The 15,475-nt window shown below is 37.2% G+C and overlaps 3 protein-coding genes across 5 annotated transcripts in view; 1 reads left to right on the top strand and 2 right to left on the bottom strand.

Moving 5' to 3' along the window:
• LOC136266458 (uncharacterized) overlaps nucleotides 1-3,383 on the top strand; it is a 95,443-nt gene extending 92,060 nt beyond the window's left edge. The window contains exons 61-63 of the mRNA XM_066061505.1: nucleotides 1,275-1,343; nucleotides 2,700-2,766; nucleotides 3,051-3,383. Coding sequence (XP_065917577.1) covers nucleotides 1,275-1,343; nucleotides 2,700-2,766; nucleotides 3,051-3,175 — 261 coding nt within the window. The 3' untranslated portion in view covers nucleotides 3,176-3,383. The remainder of the gene's footprint in view (nucleotides 1-1,274; nucleotides 1,344-2,699; nucleotides 2,767-3,050) is intronic.
• A 2,903-nt stretch (nucleotides 3,384-6,286) lies between these two features.
• On the bottom strand, nucleotides 6,287-7,255 carry LOC136266368 (uncharacterized). Its single transcript, XM_066061413.1, has one exon. The coding sequence runs from the start codon at nucleotides 7,253-7,255 to the stop codon at nucleotides 6,287-6,289; it is 969 nt and encodes a 322-aa protein (XP_065917485.1).
• Nucleotides 7,256-14,244: 6,989 nt separating this feature from the next.
• LOC136258570 (uncharacterized) overlaps nucleotides 14,245-15,475 on the bottom strand; it is a 54,932-nt gene continuing 53,701 nt past the window's right edge. For all 3 annotated transcript variants that reach the window (XM_066051895.1, XM_066051915.1, XM_066051905.1), the window contains exon 13: nucleotides 14,245-14,502. In XM_066051895.1, coding sequence (XP_065907967.1) covers nucleotides 14,473-14,502 — 30 coding nt within the window. In that variant the 3' untranslated portion in view covers nucleotides 14,245-14,472. The remainder of the gene's footprint in view (nucleotides 14,503-15,475) is intronic.

Below are 15,475 nucleotides of genomic sequence, written 5' to 3'. Positions count from 1 at the left end.
TTAAATCACAGTAAAACAATAAGAAGTGTTATATCCCTACTGTGCTCAAGACACCACAATGGAAATGTACAGTAGGGACATAACACTTCTTATTGTTTTACTGTGATTTAATATCTCGCACTACAGCTTGTTTCAGTACTTTTTATTGATGTGCTATGGTCTCTACTCTAGTTGGAAATTCCAATTTTTTTTGTGTACTTGTTTGTTAATTTTTTTTTGTAAATAATTATTATTAGGACTGGTGAACAAATGCGTACTGCGAAAGAATGGCGCTACACACCCCAGCTCTATCAATTATCATGAAGTATCCATTATGCTCATTGTCAGCTATGTTAGACCCATTACACAATATTACAAATCAAAAACTGTTCTAAAAGCACTCCTGAATTCATGCATACTACACCAAAAGAAAGAAATGGGTACACTCCAGTTATTATTGTCTGAAAAGTGAAGTATTCACTATGCTTCGTTGTCAGCTATGTATTTTCAACCCGTTACACAGCAGTACGAATCAAGAACTGTTCAAAAAGCACCTCTGCAATCAAAATAGCTACTATGAAACTACGGACGATTTCTGTTACAAAGGGAAGCCATCATGTGTTACCACCAAATTGACACTTTTCACTGTCAGCAAACATAAAAGAGGACACTGGTAAGTCCATGAAGAATATTGTATGTACTGCGGTATGCCAAAAGGCACCTCTCGGACTGAAGCGATGTCAGACAGTGAAAAAGTCAAACCCATGACCTTAGCTGTTATCGAGTTACACTTTTCTGAAGGCATCAGTCAGTTACTCAGTCAGTCAGTAGAAAATTCCATTAAATATATATTTTTTAAATTCCATAGCAACTTGTTGAAAGTGTTTCAGGTCGAGCTGAAGACTTGCTTGGGCTTAGTTTTTCCAAACCAATACTGCCTCATTGTTGTCAATGAGAAGTGAGGCTGGTTGTTGGTTGATTTTTTTCATGGGCCACACCCACTCCTTTGTGGTCCTTACTATACAGTACTATTGTACTGTATGATATGTTCGTGTTTGTGTTTACTAGATAGATGTATAAAATTAATGTACCTATGCATTGTGCTACACATTTATGTAAAATGTACAACTCTAAATGAACAGACGTACTTGTATCAAATCCATAGCTTGTGATCATTTATTGTTTCATTGCTGTACAATATTACAAATGCAGTCTTTTTTTCTTTAAGCGAGTACCTGGTAGTAATACTGCCCATATCTATCAACAAGTACTGTGATATAATGTATAATTGACAGGTTATCAGCAGTATTCAGGAGTATTTCAAGAAAGCAAAGCCGAAGAGTGAGGTACCAGCAGCTACAAAGGTACTATACACGTGTACACAACATATCAACAATTTATTCCACACACCCATGCATGTGCTGCACACACACACATACACACATTCATTGAGTAGAAAGCTATTTTTACTGATTGAATAAATGGTACATCTGTTTCTAAATCCATAAAATACACTTGTGTGTCATCTTATGTGTAGATAAGGAGATGTAATTCACTAACATTTTACAGTGAGTATAAGCTACAAAGTTTGTACAAAACTGTTTACTCAAAACTTCAAGTTTATACACTACTAACTATATACAACTAGCCATGCATATCTGCTTAAGTTAAGGTTCAAAGTTTCCATGTGTACTTGTGGCTTACTGCCTTAAATACTGCAGCTATTGACTATAACACTACAAAAATAAAACGTATAGATGATATCTTTTTCTATCACTGCTGCAAAAGATAAAGATACCTTTATCAAGTAGTAGAGAGTTTGACTCAAGTACTGGTTATTGTACTTAATATTGTTGTGGCTACATCTCACACAGCCAAACAGTATTGCTAATAGCTCTTCCAACTGTAAACATATAATTATACTATGTATCCACTTGTAGACATATACGTAGTATATGTCACTTACTGTCATGAAAATATCAGTTAAAATGTTGACAGCTTGTGTCAACTATCAAAAATTTTGTTTTTTTACAAATCAACTGGACATAGCAGGCACCAATCATATCCTACTTTTTTGTAATAACAAAATAGACAAGTCTCTATGGTGTCAAAGCATGTTGTAAATAGTCACAGGTATCAGTTATAGTGTTCAAGTATCATTTGTGTCTATATATTGATTTACCAGAAAATGCTATCTTGGAAAATGACAATAAATATCAGATGTGGGTATCAGTGTGAAATGTGGTTTTGGTACAGACTTTTTCTTACCTCAACGTTCTGTTCAGAACTTAGTGCTCCTAGTATGTAGACTGCCTTTATTATGGAGGCTCAAACAAAATATACAACATAATATATGTTCGTTAAATGTCACACCTTCAATAGTAGCCACACTTAAGCAGTGTTACAATTGTTTTCAAATTATGAGCTTAAATATCATTTTTGAGTGTCGAGTAGTGGTCAAGTCTGAATAAATACCACATTGATTTTTGAACTAAGGTAACTAATGTTGTGGTAAGAGCACAAAGATAAACCTTTCTTTGGTAATTTCATTCAAAGTTGAATGTACAACCCAGTTACTTGTGCTTTGATATGCACTCTGCCCTCATGCCTAGCACACCCTTGGGTACTACATGTGTATATCACTCAAAGCACTTGTGTATGTGATATTAATTTACCATCCACTGTTAATACAAATAACATCGTATTTGTGTATGTTATAGGATACTAATGATGTACAGTTTTTATCAAACCAGCTGTATTCTCCCAAAATCAGTACCCTTCAATCTAGTAAGTTACATGTGTACATGTCATTACTAGTTTTTCAGATACATGAAACACACATATTATCCATATATAACATGATTGATTGTCACAATATGAAGGATCGACTTTATAAGTACATACTATTTCTTACTTTCCAGTGTATAATCAGCTACAGGCTGTCTGTTTCAATTCAGTAGTACCGCTCTACCACAAGCACTACTCTTACCTAAAGGGCAGCTTATTAGAAAACTAGTCTTTATAATTATTATATCGTAGGAAATAAAATCATATGCATATTTTCTTGTTAGATCTTGGAGTGATTGTCAGTGGGTTTAGTACTGACCATCAAGATACATCCTTTATCACTGAGGATGATGTATATGTTGACGATGATCAAGCTACTCTCACTAATCATGATGCCATGATGTTCTAGTAGTGGCTGAGACAAACTTAATGCATACATATGCTAAGGATAAATAATTTGTTTAAATATTTAAGCCAATGTGAGTATTGTATTTCTGAAACTTGCTGTAGGTTTTTAAAAATATTTTATAGTGTGCGTGTACTACATAATTGTATGCATCTGTCTGTACAAAAAAAACTACATTTGAGTATATAGGGATCATTAAAATAAAAAACAATGAAACAGGGGAAGTCAACTACACCTGTATGCAGCCTTACTAGTGCATATATAATTACGACTTCAGTCATATACAGCCTACAAATATAGTCATGATCTGAATTAAATGTACACTAGTATAGCTGCGTGCAGGTATAGATGACTTACCTTTGTTTCTTAAATTTCAAGTTTTCCTTACGCTTGTTTGTTAGTACTTTGTGAAACACATGTACAATGGCATACTGCATCAAATTTCAGTTGTCCTCTGCCACTGAATGTTATGTTGAGAAAGGGTCTTCTTCTTGGCTTTCTTCTCTCTCCTTAGAGCAGTACGGTTTTACACTCCACAATGGTCAGTTCACTGATGCTGTTTGTTTAAGGTATGCTGCTCACATGCACTTATCCAGCACAATAAAATTATGGATTTGACTGCTAGTTTGTTGTCTGAAGTACTGTACGTCAAAATATCCAACTTGAGCCTTGTTTGTACCCTTTGTTTGGAGAGATAATGCATCATCATTCATCCATTCAAGATTCATATGTGAATATTAGGACTTCCTATCAGAGGTTTTTACACTGTCACACCTTTTTGATACCTATATATCAAGACACACGGTAGTGTGTCGTGCGGCCAAGAAAGCCGGCGACCACACCGTGAGTATATTTACAGGAAGAAAGAACACAGCTTTTTCACGCATGCATAGCTCCATGGCCTCTTCTCCAAAGCACACTATTTTTGCATTATAGCTGTCCCCCAGGTAGGGTCAAGACACACGGTAGTGTGTCGTGCGGCCAAGAAAGCCGGCGACCACACCGTGAGTATATTTACAGGAAGAAAGAACACAGCTTTTTCACGCATGCATAGCTCCATGGCCTCTTCTCCAAAGCACACTATTTTTGCATTATAGCTGTCCCCCAGGTAGGGTCAAGACACACGGTAGTGTGTCGTGCGGCCAAGAAAGCCGGCGACCACACCGTGAGTATATTTACAGGAAGAAAGAAAACAGCTTTTTCACGCATGCATAGCTCCATGGCCTCTTCTCCAAAACACACTATTTTTGCATTATAGCTGTCCCCCAAGTAGGGTACGCCACACAGCAAATTAGATTAAATTTGCAACAGCCATTTGCGAGATATGGGCGTCCAAAATTTCGTTTTAATTTCTTCGTTTTTTTCTTCTTATGTCGTACGGGGGGCTACGGGGGCTTCGATTTCTTTTCGCACACTTTGCAAAAATTGCTATAAAATGCAAACGTGTAACTCGATTGCCTCGATCTTTGGCACAAATTAAGAACGTGTAACGGTGGATTCACGTACCAAGTTTGTTGTAAGTCTGAGTAGTATTCAAGGAGTTATGGACGTTTATAGAGCGTTTTCATTTCCATGGTAACGAATGATGACGTATAGGGCACACCCACGGTCGCCATATTGTTGAACCGGAACTGGATCGTGATTAAGGATATGGCGGCTGATGAATTGCCATTAAGTGACTATGCTCGGGAGTTGTCTATCAGTAATAAGAGGAGGTACCTCGAGGAACTATCTGGAATTCAAGACCCGTATTTGATTCTACTCTCTGAATTGATGAAAGGCGTTTTTCCACCTGTCACGAACACAGATATCTTCAACTACTTGGTCCTGGGACTCAGCTTTTGTACTTCACAATGGTTTAAAGCTCATAAAAGTCTTGATGCGTACAAATACTTATTCGTGAACTACCTGGGTTCAAAACGATTTGACAAAAAGTTTGCTGCAGTAGCAAAGGTAAATTTTAGCTACACATGCAATCACTTCACTTATATGTACTATAGTTGAGACACTCCCAGCGTGCTAATGATCCACCAGTGAACACTTGGGTGACATGTGAGCATGATGGCACAGTTGAGGCACGTCACTGCACCTGCATGGCAGGCTTTGGTGAAGTTTGTTCCCATGTTGCAGCTATTTTATTTTATCTTGAATCGGCATCACGGGTTTCCACAACTTGTACACAGATAGGTTGTGTGTGGAAGGAGCTGCGCTTAGTGGAAACGATACCTTATACTCGAATAATGGACATAACATTTACGAAGCCTAAAGGTTCTATTAGCTGCAACAGGAAAAGGGGAGCACATTTATACAATGACTCATTGCCTGATTCGACGAATTTGTTATCCAGAGATAAATAATTTCTCCTCTAAGGCTACTAAGTGGGGGTGTGAACACGAGACTTCAGCAAGGTCAGCACATGAAAGATGTTCACTCTGGCTTTGTTTGCAAGGAAAGTGGGCTTATTATTAGCATCACATATCCCTTCATTGGGGCTAGTCCGGATGGTAATATCCAGTGTGAATGCTGCACTGGAATAGGGGTACTGGAAGTCAAGTACCCTTATTGCGTTCGTGATGTTCAACCATCATCAGCTCCCTACATTCAAGATGATGGTAACCTTTTGAAAACACACATGTACTACTATCAAGTACAGACTCAGCTCTTTGTGTGTTCTGCTGATTTTGTAGTTGCGACTTTTCGTGATGGTAATGCAAGCATCTCAATCCAGAGAATATTTTGAGATGAACACCTGATCAAAGACATAGTTGACAAAAGTTCTCATTTTTTTGAATTATGTATTCTTCCAGAACTGCTGGAAAAATGGCATTCTCGAGAACAAGTTATACCAGCACAGACTGCAGCAGCTTCAGCTGTTAGTGATACTTACACTTACTGCAAGGAAGACAAGGGCGGTGAGATGGTTGGATGTGACCATGATGATTGTGAGAATATTCAATGGTTCCACCTCTCATGCCTTAATCTTGAAGAATCCTCCACGTACCAACAAGTGGTATTGTGCAAACTGTTGTAAGTTGCTTCAATTTACACAGAAGAAGCAAAAGAAATAATGTTATTATATTAATGTACAATTACAGTATTTGTCATGTAATGAAATTAATTATTAGGAACTACAGATTTACTACATAAATTATTTAATGCTGAACAAATAATTATAATTTTGTCTATAGTAGCTTTTTCTCCATTTGCCTTAGGTTTCACAAAGTCTATGGGGATACAACTCATCAGAATAGAGTATCTCTGCCTCATAGCACCTATCACCCTCTCAATGTGTATACAGACATTTGCCAGTTGGCGAGTTTTCTCAAGATCTTGTGGAGACAACTGCACACATCCACGTGTGAATGCGGGTATTTGTAAAGTTGCCTGCATTCTGGCAACATCCTCATCAATGTCAAAACCGCGGTCAGCAAGGACAATGTCTCCCGGCAATAATTTTGAAAGAAAGCCACAGTTGACAGTCAAGTGTTTATCACTTACTCTTCCTCCCCAGGCACATGAAACAAAGGTAGTTACTCCTTGTGGACACATTGAGATGAACACTTTAGCAGTGTTAGCATGTTTATATTGCGACCATGTTGCTGACTTAGCTACTAAATGAGATGGTGTTTCAATCTTTATCTCATAACAGTCAACAATTGCCACTACCTTAGTTCCATAGCAGGCACGAAAGCAGTTTGGCATAGTTTTCCACAGCTGCTCCTTCTCTGGCCATTTTATAAGCCACTGCAAACGTACCATCATAACCTCTAGTGTTGCATGGAATGAACGTGACACAGTAGCTAGTGATACATTCAATCTATATGCTAGGTCTTGCAGTTCCAGATTAAGCCTCAACTTTAAAAGAACTATGAGGAATGAACGCCAGTAGAATGCTCGTTTCTCTCCATTACAAAAGGGCTTCATCACAAACTCAAATGTTGACAGCAGCAGTGCGCACTTGGTCAGCCCAGTGTAGTAATGTACCTTGGAATCATCTGACAAAAAAACCTTCTCATTGAAAAAATTCCAGTCATCTGTCTGAACCCCAACATCACAAGTCTGAGGTGGAGTTGTTTGCACCATTTTACTGTGACACAACACTCCTTGATCAGTTCGAGTACCATGATGGCATCATTAACAAACACACGGCCAGTATCTTCCTTTGATACTTGTGCAACAACACTGACTGGAAGAGGCAACAATATCTTCCTCTGATACTTGTGCACATTTGTAGCACTTACCGCTTTCAAAACGATTACTGCAAACATAAACATTTTCTAAACATGGCAAATCGTCTCTAGAGATGACTGATAACCAAACTCTTCTCCTTTCCGTCGTTATTTCCACCATTTGAGGTCCTTGATTATGGTTGGTAGCTTGTGAAACGAGCAATTGTTCCTTCCAGGCTTGCTACTGTCACTAGAACAGCCAACAATAGCACAGTTAACCATTGTATTCACAATACAAACGTTGTAAAAACAACAATCACTACCGCAACGTGGTTCAACAATATGGCGACCGTAGGTGTGCCCTTTACGTCATTATTCGTTACCATGGAAATGAAAACGCTCTATTCACGTAAAAACAGATCAAACTTCTGTCACAGCTACAGGGTAAACCAAGCATAGAAATAACTTGAAAATTGGTGTGTAGATAGGCTGATCATCGTAGCAGTGCCTTTTGATAGTTTGAATAGCAATAGAGTTACAGCGACCAAGTTATAAAGCAAAAACTAAGCAAGTGTAAAATCGCGGGATCGAGATACTCTAATAGAGCAGTCACCACGGGGTAAAAAAGATGTGCAAAAAATGTCGAAAAAAACAACTTACCAGAGTTCGAACCAGGGACCTCCATACCTAACACCTCCATCCTTAACCACTGAACCACTGCTACCTTGACTGATCACCTTACTTAATTTCTGCTTTATAAATGAAATTTCTAGTTGAAATCTGCTTATAGTCAAACGTTTGTAATTTCATAGATCTACCAATAGAAGTTCTAGACTGTTCTAGAACATTCTATGTATGTTCTATTAGAAGTCCTCAAAAAAATGTGCACTCTATTAGAGTATTACAATAATATTATCAAATATTGAATTAAATCATGCAATGAAATACATTTATAAGTCTGTCTTCAATAATCATCATTGTATCTACATAGAAAAGAAGAAATGTGAGTAAAGACAAACCTCAAAGTCAGCCATAGGCTGGTTTTGGGGCCTTGTAAAGTACAAAAAGGAGTGAAATCCACACAAAAACAGCCAAGCTGTGAAAAAATGGTGCGGCCTTAAAAAGCCTGGGTGAAAAAAGTTGTGTAATCAAAGGTGGCAGCCAAGAAATGGCTGCAATGATGTCAATGCTAAAAATTTTAATAATGGCTGTGTGCATTGTTAAAATTTATTAGCATTAACATCATTGCAGCCATTTCTTGGCCGCCACCTTTGATTTCACAACTTTTTTCACCCAGGCTTTTTAAGGCCGCACCATTTTTTTCACAGCTTGGCTGTTTTTGTGTGGATATATATATATATGTTAGTTTTAAAACTGTTCAGCAGCTTCCAAATGACCTGCTAATACTGGCTGTTACTTTTTGAAAGCACGAACCGGAGAAGTACCATGCCTATTAGGAGTGTGTGCAGGAAGTGGAGCACAAAAGTTTACCACCCTTGTATTTTCCACATCTGGTGGCATGAAAAGAGAAGCTACCACCATCTTGTCCACTTGGCTCCCTTTATTCTATGGTTATGGGATGCATGGCTCAGTTGTAGTTTGGGTTCTTACTTTGTTCTTCAAGCATGTGCGCCAGGGATCACAGTCTTGATCCTGTGTGCCTCCAGCAGTTGATCTTGTTGTTGCTGAGGGCCATATGCCTGCCCATTGAAGCCTGGGCATGTTATAGGTCTCCACAGGTTTCTTTTCTGTAGGTTATTATATTCTTTACCTTTTTGTTTTAAAATAATATTCTTCTAGTTTTGCCAAAAAGATGTGTTGGAGAAGGGAAAACAACTATACTGGGCTAGTATTACTGGCGCATTATAAATATTAAGCAAGCTTCTTGACTATCATTTACTAAAAGCAATGTGGCTACATTCTGCTTTGTTTTAGTTGTGTTCCATCCATTGTGTAGCATTACAAATTAAGAACAGTGTGAGAAGTTCCTCTGAAACCAAACTAGTCACTACAAAATTGCTACCAAACATGTGCCTTGCCTATGTGTATATTTGTATTGAACAGTAAAGTGCCATTCCACTTCGTTTTTCAGCTATGTTCCACAGCATTACAAATGAAGAACAGTACGAGTGGCACCTCAACAATAATCCAATCACCACAAAAGTTATGGATAAATCTCATATCAGTGGCCAGCACTGAAGTCACGATGCATTACTGCACACCTACACCTAAGTATGCGGTAGTGGAGAAGCTGTATTCCATGAAATAAGGAATAATGAAAAAGTAAATTTATATTTTAAACAGTTTACTACTATTTATATTCTCCATAGTCATCGTCTTTTAGTAACTCTGCTGAGAATGCAATTTTAATGGTTGAACAATAAAAGGAGATAATTGAATAGGATGCATACAAATCTAGAACAACCTAACATAGCTACTTGCTATTCTATTATACAATCACTACAAAACCATATTATAGGTTCTATATATCTGAGATGGAACGTATGGTTTGGTAACAATTGTGCAGTGAAGTGTATTACAAAGTAGTTCAGTTTAGATTGTTCTGGAGTGGATAGTTTTGTGCACATCCTATTTGTGACTGAATTTTGGAAAATCACCCATATGGGCATGCATGAAATAATTAGAATTTTCATTTTCAGTGGGCTGCTAATAAGAGCAGAAAACAGTTCTAAAAATATTTCAAGAGTTTTCTTGTAATTTAAGGTATTGAGAATGGCTTAAAACCATCAACAAGTAGATTTGCACTACGAAGTTTGTAATCTAATCATTAAATATTTTAGGTGCCAAATGCACCCATATGGGTGATTTTCCAAAGTTCTGTCACATTTAAAGGTCGCCTTTATTGCTGCATCGCAACTGCATTCTTGGTGGAATTGCTACAAGGTGAGGAGCATATAAGTAGTAATTAATAAACCAGAATGCAAATTTCAGTCATTCTGTATTTCATGGAATACAGTTTCACACATAAGGGGGTAAGTCCATGTACTGTGTTGAAAAGGAATGTTTTGGTTCTAAGCAAGATCAACTTGGAGAAATCAAGCCCACAGTGTTAACCATAGTTGAGTTATGCTTGGCTGAACTATCAGTTAGTAGAAAATAAATAGATAGAAATCATTTGTGACCAAATTTGATGAAACAAGGCTATGACACACATCCAATTTTCTGACTTAGTAACTAAACTACTCAGTAAGCTATTGACCTACAATTTTTTCATAGGATAGTGAAATAACAGGTCAAAATTTGAAGCTGATTGTATATTGCTACAATGAGTTACGGTGCTTCAAAATCATAAACTGGATGTGTGTGGAAGCCCTGTTTTGTTAAATTCTTTGAATTGATCCATAGGCATGTTTGGGCTTGGTTATGGACTAACCAATGCTGCCAAGTACTGATGTGAAGGTTTGTGTGGCTGGTTTTGGGTATTTGTTGGAGAAAATTAAAGTGCAAATCTACTACTGTACAGTGCTACTCTGCTGTATGGTTATTGTACATGTTTTTAAGTAGAAATCTATCATATAATTATTGGTTGGCCATCAATGAAAGTTTGGGTATTTACACGATTGTCTTCCCCATACCATTGATGATGAAGAGTATTTTTTGTATGGGTTTTATAATTGAAAATAACAACTAATATAATGCCAACTCTATACTAGCAAGGGTGTGCCAAGGGGGTTTCCTATAGATCTAGTATGCAGGGTTCTGGGAACACAGCCTCCAGGTGCTGATGACGATTTAATTTTACATATTGTCAAATGCTACATGACAAAATGAGTATATGGTCAACTTCAGCTATTTAACCTACCTATATAATTATATGCCTAATGATCACGCACGCACGCACGCACGCACGCACGCACGCACGCACGCACGCACGCACGCACGCACGCACGCACGCACGCACGCACGCACGCACGCACGCACGCACGCACGCACGCACGCACGCACGCACGCACACACACACACACAATGTATTACAGTTATGAGGTAAAGTAAATTGCCACAGAATAATAACATACAAAGGACCATGTACATTTCAACATTTCATTTGTAATGTTCCTAGCAGGCTAAGTGTACCCATAGGATAGTACTGCAGATACAATTTTTATGCTAAACAATTGAAGATAATGTTGTATGTAGTGACTGTTCTATTAGAGTATTTACTTTTGACTGCTCTATCAGAGTATCTCAATCTTGTATTGTTTGGGGAGAGGAGGCTGTGCCCCCACTATAACAATGTAAAGTGATGTACTCATGCTGATTTGCTTGCCAACAAATCGGTGAAAATTTCAGTTGGGGTTTCCTGAAAGTGGTTGGAATTTCTGTTAACTAGCTAGTTGGGAAGTTTTGCAAGCTCAATCTAGCTACAAAATATCCTACATAAAATCTAGCTGTTTGAATAACTTATAAAAACAAGATATCTAATGATAAGCACTGTCTTATCACCTCAAATTATTATCCCTGCTGTTATAGGGTGAAACAGTTTAAAATTAACAAATGTTTCAAATGAATCTTTAATGATAGTGATGTCAAATGACTACCTGCCTGCATGCTCTATTAGAGTTACTGACTATTGTATTAGAATAGATTGATATTTTATGGTGAGCCAATGCATTTCACAGACAAGGTTTTATAGTGTGGCACAATCATTATGATGTTGGCATTACGCTTTAGGTGCTCAAGTACTACAGGCTAGCTGGTGCCTATTATCTCCAAAACTGCCTGGATATTCTGCAGAAACAAATCACATTAAATAAAATACATACACATGCACTATAAACAGACATACTCTTTAGCCTGCAAACAAATACACACTACACACACTGTCTTCACTTGTCCCTTTGTGAATGTGTAAGTTAGTGACCCCACTCTATCAGTCCAGTATTTCTGTCCAGTAGTTAGACACTACCATGCACTGTAGTTTGTGCCTACATTCCCAGTTTTCACAGGCCCAGTCACATATACAGCTGCAGGTTTGGTTTGTAGTTACACACTTATGTACACATATAACAGGAAGGCAAATAACTTTAGTTGGTCATAACCATGTCAGACCAAACTCATCAAAATGGCATTTAGTCATGCTAATGTATTAATGGACTAGCCATGGTTTGACTTTCAAGCTTCTATGGTAGTTATACCCCACAGCTGTCTGGTACTTTAAAATAATGATGAATTCTTATTACTATAGAATTGCATTTGTACGTACAGACTATCCAACAAGCAGGTAAGGTTACACATATTTGTAAGAAAATGCATCTACACTATATATGCTGACTGCCATTTATAATACAGACTGCTAAATTGGCTACCTTGTAAGTGATATTATTATTCCATTTTATATCACATGGACATGGTGCAAAATTGACTGGACTTATGTTACAACAGAAAGCTTGAAAAGATAGATACAGGTGTACTTCTTGGCATTACACATGTAGAGTGCTTTTATGGATATTATACCATAATTCGCTTTATTTCCATGCTAAATTTTTTCATGATAAAAATTTTCTTGTAAAAATATTTTCGTATGATTTACATGAATGACTGCTCTATTAGAGTAGTCCGATCTTGTGTAAAATTTCCATGTATGAAATTTTCGTAAAAGTTTTGCATATGAAAATTATTTTACAATGAAAAAAAGCAAATTATGGTACTAGTGCTAGCAGTAAGCAAGTGCTCTTTGACAAACTACACTGAGGTTTTGTGAATATTAATTTGCAAGTTTTAAGTCTTGTGGTGAATTTTAACTTATATTTTCTTAAAATAATGTTTCTGTGGTTAAGTCTGGCCATAATATAAAAAGCAATAATTTAAAACAATTTGAGTCCAGTGAAAGGATATACCTGATAAAAAGACCTCATGGATAAGTCTTTAAAATGATGGTCTAACATCAGAAGACACAAAAATGATGGGAGGAATGGTATTGTTGGTATGTGCACATGTGGGTGGACTTTCAGGAAATTTTCAGCCTAATTTTAGTATGTCAACGGCATTAGTAGTTTGTGGATTGCCATGATGTGAATGTCAAAAATGATGCATTACCAGCACAAAGAAAGGCATGTGCTGGACAACTGAACAAGACAAGAGACAAGTAGAGTAACGCAGTCAGCATGTTACTCTGACAAGCGGGACTCCACTTGCACTAGATATATACATTGGTGGAGGAGCCCTAGTGTAAGCACCAATGGATGAACGTGCACCTCGAATAGCTGAACGGAGCAGAGAATGATAATGATAATAGTGGAATCTGTACCTAATGAATGTAGAGAATATCATGTAATTTTTCAATGCTGCCTTTGTGCTTCCATTAAACTATGAAATTTATTTGAAGTGTAAACAGATGGTGAAAATTGTGAAATCTTATTTGTCCAACTGATGAATGCAAAAGAATTCAAGAGCATGAGGAAGGGTTTCCAATAGTTTTAGGTGGTTATTACTTTCTGGTACCATAAGCTGGAGGTTACAGCCCCCTTTGTAAACTACTATACTGCAAGTAGTTTTAGAAAATAGTGTTTTTGGCCAACAGTGCTAGCTTTATTGCTGTGCTTGGGAGAGAAAAGGACCTGGAGGTGGCTTACACAATTTCCTTTTGGTCACCATCTGTAGTAGCCTTCCACTGAGCATTCAGTTCTGGTATTTTAGAACTGTCTTTGCTGATTGTTTACAACTACATACCATGGTCAACAGAAGAGGTCCAGTGGCTACCAATGTCATGGCCAAGTGTATAACAGCATGGTATACATGTTCATATGTGCATTCTCGGTACAAAAATGTCATCATAAGATGCAATGGGGTGGTAGGCAAGGGCAGTCCATCAAGCCCGGGTAAAATAAAAAAAACTATCATCATTATTATAATGATTGGATGTTTTATTAGTAAATGTAAATGCCTTTTGTACACGTTATCATTACTTGATTTAACAAAAAATATATATAATAGGCGTGCATAAAAAATGTGTGCAATGTGCTGATTCCAATGAAGTAACTATCAATGCATGTTTAGACTATCTGTATATTCTACTGTATGCACTACATTATATATTGGCTATATGGTGTCAAGTTACTAATGCTATTCTGTTAGTTGTACTGGTTGCTGCACAGAAGTCTTGGTGCTATGTTAGTTCTTTTTCTGTGTCAGTGCAGCAGGCTTTATAAGAAAGAAACACACAAATATTATGCTATATACATATATGAATAATGTACAGTACTTGTACTACCATGTAGTGTTGCACCGATATGAGATTTTGCCGATATTCCCCGATAACCGATATTGGATAATATTTTCAAGCCGATAAATGTAGCCAATCCGATATAGTACAGCACGTCTATTTTGTAACAATTCTTACTTGAAATTTGATTGTGAAGGACCAATTTAGCTTGTTTATAGTGGCAGTATTGCTACAACAACACATGACAGTACACTGAAGCAGTATATAACAATTGTAATGTAGGAAAAGGCAACTCAATGTGTTTGTAAATATCATTTGGTATACATGAGCATATATCTGTATCTGCTGCTTTTTTCATCTTGGTGCCAATCCGATACTGATATACAAAAAACACAGCCGATATCATGGTTTTTCCGATAACCGATCTGATTATCGGTGCAACACTGCTACCATGTACCATTTTACGGTGTAACAACAGTTTGTACGTATGTAAGGAGCAAATTTAAGAATTTTATAAGTTGCTAATGCATGGATCACTCACTAAAATGGTACGTATAACCAAATTTATTTCCTTATCCCTTAAACCCACATAATGTATATTGGGAAATTTTCGTCCAAGATAAGTTAGTTGTAAAATAAATTTAATGTGTTATATTGTCACGGACAGCTCAAGCCATGAAAATATTATACCAGTGAAGTTTTCTGTGCAACAAATAATTAAACATGTGACTATTCACCTTGATGTTGTATTTGCAGTCAGTATACTGTCAGGTTTAGAAGCTATAGCACTGTTTGTTCCTACACATTTCATGTGCCCTCACATGTGCCCTCACATGTGCCAGAAATGAAAGTGCAAGAGTTGATCAAGATACAACAATAATATACAGGTACTTGTTGTACAATGAATGTGTAATTGTAATCAATGTGTGTGACGGAGCTAGACCTCTCTTT

The sequence above is a fragment of the Dysidea avara genome, chromosome 1 (genome assembly GCF_963678975.1).
Source record: "Dysidea avara chromosome 1, odDysAvar1.4, whole genome shotgun sequence".
Classification (NCBI taxonomy): domain Eukaryota; kingdom Metazoa; phylum Porifera; class Demospongiae; order Dictyoceratida; family Dysideidae; genus Dysidea; species Dysidea avara.
This window is presented reverse-complemented; position numbering and strand designations above follow the sequence as displayed.

Excerpts from the sequence above, each read along its gene's own strand:
- LOC136266368 (XM_066061413.1), bottom strand. The coding sequence starts at position 7,255 with ATGGTGCAAACAACTCCACCTCAGACTTGTGATGTTGGGGTTCAGACA.